Genomic DNA, 15,043 nt, shown 5'->3' on the forward strand with positions numbered 1-15,043 from the left:
GAGCGAATGGTGACCAGTTCTTGTGCTTAATTATTGAAATTCTGATAAGTATAGCACATCAGAACTGATCACCAGTGTCGCTCATAAGTCGTTTGTAACTTTACGAACAGCTTTATGAAACAGGGTGCAGATGAGTTCAAAACACATTGTGCCTTTGCCTTTTTAGAAACTGCTCAATGCGCTTTTCATTCAAAGACTCCTGCTTTTATCTTATGGACACAAAGCGTGAATATGATAGTTATGGTATGCTGGAGTGAAGCTGTCATGTAAAGTCATGGATGTATTGTTATCATTCATTGCAGATAATGTGCAATCTACTGCTCCGGTATTCTTCTCACATCCAACCAAAGTGTCTCTTGAGACGAAACCTAGCAGTGAGTATCACCGCGGAATATGAATAGATGTCTTGCCGCTTGTTGCTCTACCTACCCCTGAGCCTGTTCTGTTTCTTTCTGTCCAAATTTATTTACCAGTATCAACTTCTCTGACTCTACTCATACCTCGAACTGCACTCTGTCTCTTCATTTTGTCTTGCACCAAATTTATGCCTTTAACCCAATGTGTACTTGAGCCAGTCATGTTAACACATTGCGTACTGGAGCCAGACACACCCAGGTATTAGAAGTCAAACTTGGTTTCTTTATGCTTGCAAAAACTGTTACGTTTTGCTCTTAACCCGTTCCCTACTGAATATTGAAATGCCCATAGACTTAATACACAGTCTACCAGGTTCCCGTACTCAACGGGTTAAATGGAGACACATGCATAGAAAATGTGTGAATTAATGTAGTGATAACACAGCTTTAGTTGTGTGAAGATGCGAATGCAAAATATCAGCACAGATCGTATGCTGGAAGTATTACACTCTCAGAGCATGCCCGATAGTGGTTGCTGTATGATGTTTTAATAAATTTGGCCATGGCTTATCTATTGATCTTTTGTATGAGAGTAAATCGCATGCAGCTTGTTGGGGAAATACTACCACTAGAGCTTGATCGATATAACATTCTACCTGCCCACTACTGAACATGAAAGATGCTTTAGGGATAAAAGTTGTGTTTTACAAATGACACTATTTTACTCTTATGATCTCAAAATACTCCAAAACAAGTCATCATCCAGGCATTTCGCGTCAGCGAGACAAGTTTCTTGGTAGACCCTTTTGATGGATTGGTGGTGGAAGATGAATTTTGTGCCCTTCTAAGAACTTTTTTTGTTTGCCTTTAGACCTGTTTGCAAATTGCTGACGAGGAAGGCAACAGGTTATTCTCTGTCACCATATGTTCTTTCTCCTCTTCCAGGTAAACATAAAGACAAGTCTCATCCCAGATCAGCATCGAGACATAACAAGAGAAGAGAGTCGGTAAGACAAACATATTTGTACTCTTCATTCATTTGTGCCTTTACTGCTTTCAAGGGGCTGTCGTAATTTGTTTGTGGCTGAAGTGTCTAACCAGTCACTCTTCTCATTATATTTAATCTGCTTGGATGTCCAGATTTTAGTGAAAGTAATTAATGCAGGTTACTAAAAAGCAAATATTTCAAAAGGGATAGAACCTGAGGGATAGGAACTGTGAAAAAGACATGAATACAAAAAAAAAAAAAAGGAAAAAAGATAAAACAAAACTGTCATCATGAAAACGTTCTGGAATCTCCCTGATTGTAAGGTGTGAATGCTGTCAACCCTTTGATCTTCCTCTTTACTTTTTTTTTTTACAAGTTTGATCGGGTCAAAAGATTCAAAGCCTATCTGTGTGCTACTCTGTCCTACTCCTTCATCTTACAACATTATTTCTTAATCTCCTGATGTTGATGTTGTTGATACAGTCAAAACCGTCCAGATCCCTGATATCACCGTCCAGCTATGACGCATCAACGTCAAGACCGGTGTCTGGTATGTACTTCCACTGAGTATCAAGGATTTCCAGTTTGTCTCTCTCCATTTTGTTATGCCTCCGCCACGAAGTGGTGCCGCAGGCATTATGTTTTTGGGTTGTCCGTCTGTCCATCCGCATTCGTTTACGCGATAACTTGAGTAATATTAACTGGAATTTTACCAAACTTGGTCCAAGTATAAAGTATGATGGGGCAATTGCTTGATAAGATTTTGGGTGAAATCGGCCAAAAGCCAAAGGTCAAAGGTCAAGGTCAAATCATTAACTTGTATCCGTTTATGCGATAACTCAAGACTGGATCAAGCAAATTTCACCAAACTTTGTCTGAGGATGATGTGTGAAGAGACAATTACTTGATTAGTTTTTGAGTGAAATTGGACTGAGGTCAAAGGTCAAAGATCAAGTTCAAACTGTAAAATTTAACTGTTTACATGATAACTCAAAACTGGATGAAGCAGCTTTCACCAAACTTGGTCCAAGGATGATGTATGATGGGGCAATTGTTGAGTAGATTTTAGTGACATTGGCAAGAGGTCAAAGGTCAAGGTCAAATGCTAAAAATGTTGCTATTTCCCCCATATCCATGCAATGTCCGAAGGTCAAAGGTTAAGGGTCAAAGGCCAGGTTTCAATGCAAAAAAAAAATTATATTTTATACGGTAATTACACTCTTTCTTCATACCTTGAAAATTACTCAATGCATAAATTTATAAAAGGGTCGGTCAGAAGTCAAGTAAAAATCCTCAATTCCCCCAATACATATACCTGCACTCTTAGACAATTATAGCAAACCTTGTTCAAGGAATGTGAACATTCAAGATTATTTCTGACAAACCTGTCATTTCAATATTTTGCCAGTCATCACACATTGTGAAGACATTGTACCATACACGTATTGGGAGAATCATGCATTATGGCGGAGGCATCAGTCGCCATAGTGAGATTTCTAGTTCTTTAAATTTTCATGCCTCTTGAATTGATTTATCAACTCAATTTTCTCACAGCAACACTCAATTGATGTACATCAAAATAATCTGTACTATGTTTTCTTCAGTTGTTTTATGAGCATGTTGCCCTTTCTGTATTGTTAGTCATGCACCAAGGGATAGAGTGAAAGCAAGCCAATAGGATAATAATGATATACAGTTCTTGATGCATAATACATACCATAATTCTCCATGTGTGTATATGAAAACAAAAGTCATACAAAAATAGTGCTCTTGTAATAGTGACATAATCAACAATAATCAACAAGATGAATATTTAGCACAGATTTGAACGTAATAAAATCTGTGAATCGTCTTGCTTCGGGGGAGATTACTCCATAAAGCTGGTGCCATTTTTTTCAGAAGCAGTATCACCTAACGTCTTGGATTTCACGCATATTTCAGAGAGGATATTTTTTGACTGTGAACATAGATTACGTCCACTATTCCACTGCCATTATGATAAAACTCACCCCATGAGATGCACAAATTCTCTCTGTTGCTCATGCATCCATGAAACGTACATTAATTCTATAGTCATCTGAAAAGCATACAAGAAGAGAAAATCAAAACAGAGCTTTTACAACTAGAGAAGCACTCTGAGAGCGCAGACCTCTGCCAAGCATCTAATTTCCACAAATGATCTTGTTTTTCCATAGAAATCAGTGATTTCCACCCAGACGTATGCATGCTGAAAATGGCCCGAATCCCCATTAGTAGAAGCCTTTTGTTACGTCATCAACCCTCAACTGCACGGCGCTCCTCGCCCTAGCGGAAACTAGAGCACGCACTTTAGTGCACATATGAAAACCTCAAAAAATGCGCAGCTTGAACCCCCAAGTTCGTTGACCCTACCTGTCAAAATATAAAAAATCCTTTGTAAAATCCATAAATATTTCCAGATCACTACCAAAATTTGATCATCTATTCCTTGTGTCATCCACAACCTTTCCTGCAAGTTTCATCCCAATCCATGTCCAATTTTCTGAGTTGTTTTGTACGTGGACAAACAAATGGTAATGAAAACATAACCTCCTCTCTTGGCGGAGATGATAAGCTGTTTATGACATCTTTAAGTCATGATGTCCTGTCTTGAAACTGAGCATGAGCATTGTCAAATGTCTGTTTTATCACCGACTTCTGCCTCGTGTAGCAACCTCGAGTTCGTGGAGCGGTCATCGCAAGAAGAGGTCAATAAAAAGCGGGAGGAAGCAGGTGGACTCGGGCCTCTCAACAACGGTAGGTAGCACCGTTGTTAGAATGCCAGATTTCTCTCTGCAAAACAGTTAACCTTGCATGCTGTGACCCCGCACAAGTAAAAAAAATTGGCTAAGTCAAAAAACAATTCTTACTCAGGATGAATATTGACATGTGTATGTCTCCTGTGTGAGTAGAAATTCACACATGTCGAAGATGGAGTTTCTCCGGTCCCTTTAGATTTGACTGATGCAAGGTTGAAGGTGTTTTTTTTGTTCAAACTGACATGTTCAAATTTGTGGATATATGATTCCTGAAGGCTTGATAACAAGCTGTTTAATCCACATGTACCTATATAAAAGATATAATTTTATTGCTTGGATCCAGAGTGCATGCATGATGTTGTTACATCTCAGGCGAGCTTTAATATGAAGACGTTTGATATTGATCAAAAATTAGTGGCTAGCATGATCTCATTACTGTATGCATGTATGCTGGACCAGAACAACTGAGACAAGCTTTATAGCAACAGTCGGTATACAAATGACGCACAGGTCTGAGTGCGTCAGTCGGAATTGTGTGCATAAGGTAACTATGGAATGCTTAACCCACGAGGCGAAGCCGAGTGGGTTTAGGCTAAATTCCATAGTTACCGCATGCACACTATATTCCGACTGACGCACGAAAAGACATGTGCGTCATCTGATTTATAGAATGGGTAATTTTCTTGTCAAAAACCCATTTTTCTATTGTGTTACCCGATGACAAAATTACTGGATGCATTTCCTTTTGGCTTGCCGTAAACAAGCATGCATCAGTTTTTACTGGACGCACGGCCAGCCATGCATCAGTATTTACTGGACGCATGGCCAACCTGAGTGCGCGAACGCTTGCTTAGTGCGCAAACCTTTGTTACAAGTACGCGTACTCTTGCTACAAGTGCGCGATAACATGTTTACCACGGTGACTCAGCGTACGTAGCGTGCGGCCAGTAAAAATCAACACATAGCTCTCGACCAATCAGATCGCAGGATTCTCGCTACCCATTCTATAATGAATCTTGGAGGGCAGGCAAGTTTGTGTGATCTGTGAGATTATCATTGAAATAGTTGAATGAAGCATGGTACAGTGCTGCCTGTGAATTGCAATGTTTTAAATCTTGGTTCAGGATGTCTAGTTGGATTGCTTGTGTTACAGACATGCTTTCTCGGGGGGGGGGGGGGGGGGGGGGCAAATGTTAGTGTCAAGTTTGGTGAAAGGGTCTCGAATGTGTTTATTCCACTCTACTAGGATGCCAGGAGAAATCGCCACATTGCAGCACTGAAAGAGATGGAACGAAGCCAGAAGTCGTCCACGGGTGAAGAGTCCTCGGACTGGTCAGAGGAGGATAGCCGCTGGTCAAGCAGTGTGTACCAGCAGGACCAAGTGGATGGGTCAAACCTCGAGCCAGCCCTTGGACCCCAGGGAGACGCACAGCCGAAGACGTGCAGCGATCCAGAGTTTCTGAGTGTCACGGTCTCCTACCGTGAGAACAGCAATGACGAATCGCCCCAGGAGTCAAAGGTGGGATCAGCTGATTCTCAGGAGGGTCGAAGACAACAGCTGTCCAGGAAAGATGTGACTTTTGATGAGAACGTGTTTAAGAGCATGAAAGAAAAAGAGAGGAAGGCACACATCCATGATGCAGCATTGAAAGAACTTGTGCGAGACCTTCCACCAGATCTGGCCGATAAGAGAGCCCTCCTGCGCATGTCCCTCAGCATGAAACGACAGAGGACGGCACCTGGCGTGGAGCGGGAGGGTCTGAAGTATCCAGGGGACGTGTTGGCAAACCCCCCTGCAAGGACAGGCCGTATGTATCAGACCAGGACTCAGGAAGCCCTCTCAAAGAGAAGGCAGCTGGACTCCCTAGCTCACGACAGCCGGCTCAGCTTCAATCCTGCAAGGGCGATGCATGACCTCCGTCTCAATGACCAGGCGGAACTGACCCGGGACGGCGCCCATGGCAGCATGGGCGAGAATCGGGACTTCACTCTCATGGCCAACGGTATCATCCTGTATCAGGAGAAAGTGGAGCTGCAGCCCGACTCGGCGGAAAGGGCCAGCCAGAGACGGTCGCCACGGAAATCTGACCACGAGGATGCCATCGACGTGGAAAGGTTGCCCAACGATCTCCTCGATCCCTCGCCCCGTGAGATGGGCTCGTTATGGGGGTCGTGGAACGAGGATGAGGGGTTCGGAGTGAGCGACAGCGACGATGAAGACAGATTGATGGGAATGGCTCAGACTCTTGCCGATGATCACATGACTAAGAGCAGCGGCTACAGCCATCGGGGAGACAGGGTTTCTACAGGGAGTAGGAGTGCCAAGAAAGACGTCTTATCAAGGTAATTAAAGTGTCCACTCCATGTTGTGCCATATTACCATAATACATGTAGTTTGACCCATGAAATAAATGACATGATATTGCACCCACTTGTGCTTGAACAGAATGGAGAGTTGCATGTGTTCAACTACATGTCCATGCTGTTCTGCAGTCACACTGTATGTTAGATACAAAATTTACTGTTTTGGGGGCATAGTTGCTATTATTACCCTGCTCCAGGGATCTTTAGTCCACCCAAATGTCCATGAAAATGCTATTAAGAGGGTCATAGCATGGAGTTATGGGCAATTATGTATGAATAAAGGAATGCCCCAAGTGAAAGCAGTTTATATCATTTTTTTACAAACCAAATATAAGTAAAGGAAATTTTACTTCGGGGATTGTGATTACGCTATCCAATTCTCGCATGAGGTACTACCATACATGTTTGCATTTCAATCACATTGCACAAGGGTTACCTGTCGTGTTGTGGCACCCAAATGTTTACAATAAATGTTCATATGCACACCACATACATTGTACATACCATGCATTTTAGGTACTATGAGGCTGCAGGGAATTGTATGGGTGCCCCAAATTTAAATCAATCAGAATCAAGGATTCATCAAATGAGGTATCTAAATATCTCATATTTAATAATCACACACAGAAAAAAAAACAAATTCCCTCCCCCTCCAAAAAAAAAAATCAAAATCAAAATTTAAAATATTGATTACCGAATGTGTTTGTACTTTTCCTTCACTGTAAATGAGCAGACTAACTCACATTAAGCATGTACACTTGTAGGATACTTATGAGAGAAGAAAACAAATCTGTAACACATTTTGATGCATGATATGTGCAACAAAAACACATTATGACAAAATATAATAATGGGATGTGTTGGCTGAATGTTTTATTATAGTTCTGAATAAAATGTTGTAATAATGATTGTGCCATATTAGTTGTCATTTAAAGCTGCACCTACTCTGTTTCTTTGGAAGCTGTTACAATTCGGTAAACAAAATGTTCTAAACTTCTACATATAATTAAAATGCTTTTGATTCTTCAGCAAAAACCCACTGATGGAGCAGGCCTTGCCATCTCGCAGTGCACTGGTAGACCACAGCTCCTTTTATCAGAGAGCCAACACATTCATCTCAAGTCACAGGTAAAGTGATGATGTTATCTGCTGAATACAGCTTGCCAATAATCCAATCCAAACCTCCAGAGGGCACTATTTCTGTGAAATCTAGGAGAACACATGATTGTTTTAACAGCGCTCTTGGTTTTTAGCCAGGTAAAGTGTCATGCCTGCAGGCAGGACTTATGTGGTTTGTTAGATAAATCAGTGGGTTTGAGCTGAACAATTACAGATTACTTGCCATGATGTTGTATGGAGGGACCCATGGGAAAATCGCTTTCTTACCAGCATGAGTTATCATGGATAATCATGTCTATTTGTGACCCGCTACATCAAAAGGATCCGAAAATTGGGGAGGACAGTTTTCTGAAAATGACATGACATTGTTACCTCACTCTTCCACTTTACTTTCGTATACAACATGACTCATAAAAGTGCTAGGTTGCAAAGGTATCAATGATTTTATTAGCGCATGTCGAGTGGTGTAGGAAATCAGCGTTTCGAGAAAACTGCCTGCAAAGTTTTCCTTCCGACGCTATCGTGATCAAGGGGAGGCACGACAATTTTCACCTCTTGACAAGAGAAGGTACGCTCCTAGCAACCTCAGTGATGTTCATTCAAGCATAACGCCAGTGGTCTACGCACATCCAATCAGTAACCAGAATGCCACGGACTGACCAATAAGATCACTCCCTTTTTGCTAGGGGCGGAGCCGAGCTGCAGCTCTAAATCTATATCTTCGGACACGCTTCTGTTCCGTTCAAAGTCAGAAAATCATGGCCAAGAAAAATGCTAATTTCTTGCCTTTCCTTTGATCATTTAGCTTCGATAATTTGGGCAGATGATAAGAAGATACTTTAGACTACAAAATCATGCCAAGAACAAAAATACAATCGTTTTGACCGATCTTGATGATCTGTCTTCAAACTTGATTTTCTCGGCTTGGCTGTCAGCGACTTAAGGATTAGGATCCTTTTGTTGTAGCAGGTCACATTTGATTGTATGAAGTAGTTCATGGCAGGCGATAGGCAGCTTCGTCTGTCAGCTGTTCCTCATGCAGTGCGCTCCCATTATATTGAACATGGCTAGAACAAAATTCTCATGACAATGAAGTAAATATTCAGGTCCCCAAATTAATTTTGATGTAGTGAAGGAAAACTGCTGGTCCCAAGGACTTTGCTATAACTCGAGTCGCCTGTATTGATATCATTGAAACAAACAGCCCCCAGTCTGGATTAGTCTGAGTGTGCTTCACTTAACTTTACGAAGAAACCTGCCATGTGATTTAATTCCTGTATTATGTATGCTTCAATTGACATTGATGATTTGCTCCTTTTTTTTTTTTGTACATGCCCAGATTTGCTGTTCTGAAAACAACAACAAGTAAAAAAAAAATATCTCAGAGGCATTTGAAAATAATGTACTGGAGAAAATGGCTAAAATTATCTGAAGTACGAAACTTATAATCTGACACTATCCAATTTTGCTGTGCAAGTCCTAATGCATACAGAGTACAGCATACAACTGTATCTACATCAGTCATTCATAGATTTTCACATTTTATTGTATCTTTTGTCAGGCCAACTCTGAAAAAGAATCTGGTGAGGCTGGTTGCGCCGGGAGCCCACAACATGCCCCAGTTTGCCTCCCAGATGACCTACGACCCCGAGTTTCCTGCCAGCAAGAAACCGGGCGGGGCCAACAAGTACCAGTTCATCCCGACCCAGTTCCGCACCCAGCCGGTGAACCTCCCCACGCCCCTCCTACCGAGGGGGAATACCCTGGCCAGCTTACAGGATAGAAGTGAGTATTCTGTAATAGGCTTGTCTGTACAATTCCAAGAAGGATTGTATATCATGCTAGAACATGACCATATGTGTAATCTGTGGAATACAGTAGTCTGCTAGCGTTGTTCTCACAGCTTTACTCTGCTGCATGTTGAAACATTGTAGTTCATCATAATGATGCCTTTCTCTTGTCACAATATGGCAATGTGTACTGCTTGACCATGTTAGATGAAATGTGAATGTGAGTGAATATGCTCTGGTGTAAATTCAAATGTTTCTTGTAATATCATGCCTTCAAAACTAGTATTTCTTCTGAACCTGTTAGAACCTACCATAATAGTTGTTATTATTCATATTGTTGTTATCAGTAGTAGATAGAAGTAGCAGTAGTGGTAGCAGAATTTGAAAAGAAAAACATATTGTCTGCATGTCATGCATTTTAAATCAGATATCTGACTTCACAAGTATACAACCATGTATATATTACCATGTATTCTGCTTACCAACTTGCTGTTGGTATGAGGGCTGAAGTGGTATAGGAATGAGTAAGACCAAAAAGGTTCAAGAGATGGAGTCACAACAGTCCTGTTTCCTGTAAAGCCATATTTGATGCTTCCACTTGAAAGTATTTGACATATGTGTCTGCCTCACAGATAGGAAGACTATTGATTCATGTCTCTTTACATAATAACCAGCTTCTCTTCAGAGGAAGATATGTCTTTATGATGGTAATTACTTTTACGGGGATGCATGAATAGAAATTGTGCAAAATAATGATGAAATAAACATTTAAATTACTCTGCTAGACATGCCCCGACGCTAATCAGAAATATCAATTTGTAAAGAATTATACTTGAAAATCATACGGTATCGCTTTTATTTGTTGGAACTAATCAGAAATGTGATAAAACCAGCTTTGCAAGAGGATAGAGTTTCAAACACTTTCACAACATACAGCTCTCTTTAAGCTTTTGCACAAATATTTCTGAATGAGATTGACTTTCTTTTTATATATTTTATCATTAGCTGAAATTTCATTTGATAACTAAACAGACAAAATATGCCCAACAAGTTCAAAATGAATCTTCAGATTGTTCAGAAATATGCAGCATCACAGTGATCATCAAAGGCACAAATGCACCTGTGGACTTGTTTTGTGCATCCCTAGAAAACTGACAGGTCTTTTAATGATTATAGCCAGTTTGAACTCCAGCTCTTCAACCTCCTTGGATTTACTGAGATAAACTGCAGATTTCTTTTTTATGCCTCTGCCATGAAGTGTTGCCGGAGGCATTATTTTTCTTTGATTATATCTTATTGTTATGCGCAGTTGAGTATATGCTTCGTAGAAACTGCGCAATAAAATTCACAATTATTATTATTTGAAAAGTCAGTTGTGATGTTACTGAAAATGTTGTCAGAGTAACGAGACACTATTGAGTGCAGTATGGAATTGTGGTGTTTTGTCATGAACCCTGTGGAACGAGTACTGATTAGATAACTTCAATCAATCTTCGGTCCTCGGTCATTCTATTTTTGTTTTTTCTGTTGGAGGATGATGTTGAAAACGTGACTTGTGTATCTGCGGGTAAACAGAGAACTAATAGATACTGATTGCATGATACTATTACATGTACATGATAAGTATTGTATATGCCGTATATTTAGCAGGGTTTTATTTGTATCTTCATTTTTTTGAGCCTGGTGCTATTCATGAATTTAGCAACGCACAAAAATGCTAATCAGATTTACAACATGAATGAGATGTGCATGGGTTCATTTCTGTTCATCACTGTACTTCACCTTTGCAAATTTAACCACTTGCAAAATTGTTGGGAAGTCCAGATTTACAAAAAAACGAAAACAAAAACACACAAACAAACAAACAAACAAACAAAAACACCTAGATTTGCTAGATATATGGCATATGCAGTACGTATGTGTTGGAGACGCCTCTTTCTCAGATTATATTTGCGTCGCTACTTTTGGCATGATTGATGCATCTTGGAATATTTCAGTCTCTCGTCTTGCATGCACTTTGATATATTTCTTATCTTCTCCTCTACTGCCTCATCTTCCCAGTACTGCCGCCTAGCCTAAGGCAGGCTCGCTGCCACACTAGCTATGACCCTGATCGTAAGGCTTCCATCTTTCCTACGACAAACCCCTCCCCTTCCCATGCTCCTCTCATAAGGCCTGTAACTCATAACAAGTCCCCGAGACCTTTGCATAATTATGCGGTGTGCTTGTTTTGTGCTGTTTTTCCTCCCCCCCCCCCCATACCCCATATATACTCTCATTGATTGACATAGTTGTTGTGGGTGAAGGATTTAACACGCTGTAATCCAGAGCCAGTGTAGGCGTGTTTTGCCATTTTCTTGTCTGAATTTTACCGCCATAGTTTTTGCGTTATTACACTCTTGCTAATATCACTGATATGCTTTTATCATCACCTTTTGTTGGCTCAGAATATAGTGAAATAATCATTTCTTTTTTTATTTTGTTATACGTGATCCTTACCGTTTTAGCGTATGTGTTTTTAGTTCTGATGTGTTTGATTATCTCTCTTTTTATCTTTTATATGTAGTCAGTGTAGTTTTGATAAATATAGCATCCATACAACTAATTATACACTAATTAAAAAAAGAATAAGGGAGTTGAGTGTTGTGCTTACTTGTACTATATACCATATTCTTGTGTTTCTAATCTTGCTACATGTTTTGTTTTACATTATTACATGTTATTCATCCATTATAAGTTTCATTCATATTTGTATTTATTTATGTGATATAGCCATCATAGATATCTATATCTATAACTATCTAACTCCATTTAATCAACCCTTTTAATTTATGGTCATATACTCTTGTTTTGAAGATATAATGCTCGTTGGTCTGATGGAAACATACTAGTAATTAATAGTCTCTCTGCTCATTTATGTGTACTTAACACCAGTATAAAAATACCGTGTGAATAATATCAATGAGGATGAGTGGTAAAACTTGTAAATTTCAGTCTTGTGAATAAAATGCAGAATAGATTCTGGTCTGAACTTCCATGCTGTGGTTTGCTGACCACCCTGCTTTCTCTGATATTAGATGTTTCAGTCTTGAGGGAGACTAGCCCCTCACTTGAAGCTATTCAACCTGTTTTATCATGTAGCCATGTCTTTATGGACAAAGTCTAAACTCAAGACTTGTCTGTATACTTTCCATGTGCTCGCTGTGTAGATTGTGTGTGTGTGTGTGTGGGTGGGGAGGGGGGGGGGGGGGGGGTGATAGCCAACAATGACACCTTTCTGAAGTCGTGTCTTAAAGGTATAGAGATGGAACAGTATACTGTACTTGTTAGCAATTTAGCTTGTACCAGGAAATATGATTTCGTAACCTTTGACTCATTTGAAAGTCTGCTGTGGATGTTGCTGTTTTGCTCTTGATTTTTTTTTTTCATAATTTAACCATTCAGTTTATTATATTCAATTCATTTTAGGTTTCCCTTTCTTTTTTTTCTTTTTTAATTAATATGAAAGAATGAACTTCTGTGCCATCCCAAGAATGTTTTAACATAATATTTGTTTAATAGATGTCTGCAGTGGATTTTTGTCAAAATGTTTATTTTGGGGGAGTGCAAATCAGTGCATATTCTAGTCACATTTGAAGGCATTGATGGTTTAAAGTACCCATAGACATTTTGACATGCCTATATTCTCCTACTGTATGTTCATATAATATCATGTCACATATCAATAATTTTCACCGTGCAAGTGATAAGCGGCTGCATTTGTAGGTACATTCAGTCTAAACAGTTTTGCAGAGCTAATGCAATATTGGTATCCGGGGCTGCAATATGTTCAGTAAACATAGTGCATAAAAGAATATGTCATAAAATTGTCCTCGGACAAGTTTTTCTTCAATTTCCTGTAGATATTATTGAGCATAGCAACATGTGCCATGCTGGCCCAATGTTTCATTATTTGACTTATGTGTCAGTGAAGTGAAAAATAAGTGAATTTGCTTTGAAGAGCGTTTTTTTGTTTGTTTTGCTTCCATTGAATATATAAAATATAGTGAAACTTAGCTTTTGTTTTTGATTTCATGATCATCATACCATAGGTTACCAAATTTTGAAGTTATTGAATGAATTATGTTGGCCATTTTGTCACCCAAATTCCAATGTATCTCCAAAGTCTGTTTGCATAAGAATAGTTTCAATCTGTTAGTGTTTAGTTTATAATGGCCAGTAAACATTGCAAGAATACAGCAATGATCCCAGTTTGCCTTTTGAAGAAATAGCATTGCAACTGTGATCAGTGTAGGACGGCCTAAATTTCAGGCAACATGTAGAGCCATAGAGATTTATCTGAGACATTTGAAACTTCTGGCAAATTGTGCGTGAAACATTTGTTATAAGACTGACTAACATTGTGTTATCTTTTCAATGATATCTGATTTACAAGGTGCCTTTGTGAGGAAGCTGGAGGCCTTGTCTCAGATGTCATCCGGAGACTCTAGGACGCCACCATTTTGCAACGACTGTGGTCGAGAGCAGGAGCCCAGGGGAGTGCCTCTGAGATACTCACACAGAAATGACTCGTAAGTAGAAACTGGCATGCTTGCAATAGTTCGCTGCAGAGTAGAAGGGCTTAAATTATGCCCAGTATATGAGTTTTAACCCCGAGTTTTGAGAATACATCTGCTGAGGTTGCATGCACATGTATTCAGAGTCAAAATTTGAACTCGAGTATTAGTGGGAGTTATATGAGTTGCAAGAGCGGGAGTGTAAACCAGAGATTGAGCTTGAGTCTAATAGTGTGAGTCTTCTCAGTTGGCAAGAGTCTGAGCCTGAACTCAAGTGTTGGGAATTCCGAGTTGGCTTTCTTCAGACGGAAGGTACATGCATATAGGACTCAAGTGTGAATATAGTGGGAGGGCGAGTAAGTTTTATTTTGGGTGATTGCTCATCTGCAGTAATACCACTTGCATAATTTATGCACCTGGCGTATATCAAAAACACTTGTATAGTAACTCAGATGTTGATGCACTAGCGATAATGTATTTGCAGTCTGACCATGAAAGTATTTTCATCATGTGAACGTCAGGTTGATTAAAGATGAGATTTGTTAATACTGATCACTTTAATTGCTTTGAAAAAAAAAGAGAGAGAGATTCAAACATAGATTTTCAATGTAGTTATGTGGATGTACGTTTACATATCTCTTCCCCTTCTCTGATTTGGTTAATTTCTTTTCTGATCTTTCTGACTCTTTTGACCTTCTTTATATTTCTGGTGGTATCTTTTCAGAAGTCACCCGTACCAAATGAACGCACCAAGGAGAAAAAGTGGGCGGACTGAGATGATGTCACATCCCATTGCCAGGTGACGCATCTCTTTGCGACTGTCAAGTTCCTTTTAACAGACTTTATCACTGAACGTCACGTCACGCTCAGTTGATTCCCTCGTACAATCCTCAGCGGTCTGTACCATCCGTCCGTCCATCCATCCATCCATCCATCCATCCATCCATCCATCATTGTGCTCAGCACACCCCTCTCAGGTCCTTGTTGCGGTAGAAAACTCCTCCACCAGTTATACATGTACCTCCACCTTACAGTGTATGTACCTTTGGGCTCTCGAATTGCATAAGTATCACAACAAAACCCCTGATTTTTT

The 15,043-nt window shown here is 39.9% G+C and overlaps 1 protein-coding gene across 1 annotated transcript in view; it reads left to right on the forward strand.

Moving 5' to 3' along the window:
• LOC139712135 (uncharacterized) overlaps positions 1-14,753 on the forward strand; it is a gene marked incomplete at its 5' end in the record, with an annotated part of 32,882 nt that extends 18,129 nt beyond the window's left edge. Inside the window, 10 exons of the mRNA XM_071623968.1 lie at positions 303-374; positions 1,302-1,363; positions 1,828-1,894; positions 4,034-4,119; positions 5,368-6,464; positions 7,515-7,613; positions 9,166-9,389; positions 11,456-11,509; positions 13,830-13,965; positions 14,678-14,753. Coding sequence (XP_071480069.1) covers positions 303-374; positions 1,302-1,363; positions 1,828-1,894; positions 4,034-4,119; positions 5,368-6,464; positions 7,515-7,613; positions 9,166-9,389; positions 11,456-11,509; positions 13,830-13,965; positions 14,678-14,753 — 1,973 coding nt within the window. The remainder of the gene's footprint in view (positions 1-302; positions 375-1,301; positions 1,364-1,827; positions 1,895-4,033; positions 4,120-5,367; positions 6,465-7,514; positions 7,614-9,165; positions 9,390-11,455; positions 11,510-13,829; positions 13,966-14,677) is intronic.
• Positions 14,754-15,043: the final 290 nt, after the last annotated feature.

This window comes from Diadema antillarum, unplaced genomic scaffold (assembly GCF_040938485.1).
Source record: "Diadema antillarum isolate AM-2024a unplaced genomic scaffold, OU_Dant_1.0 seq00001761_RagTag, whole genome shotgun sequence".
NCBI classification, from domain to species: Eukaryota; Metazoa; Echinodermata; class Echinoidea; order Diadematoida; family Diadematidae; genus Diadema; species Diadema antillarum.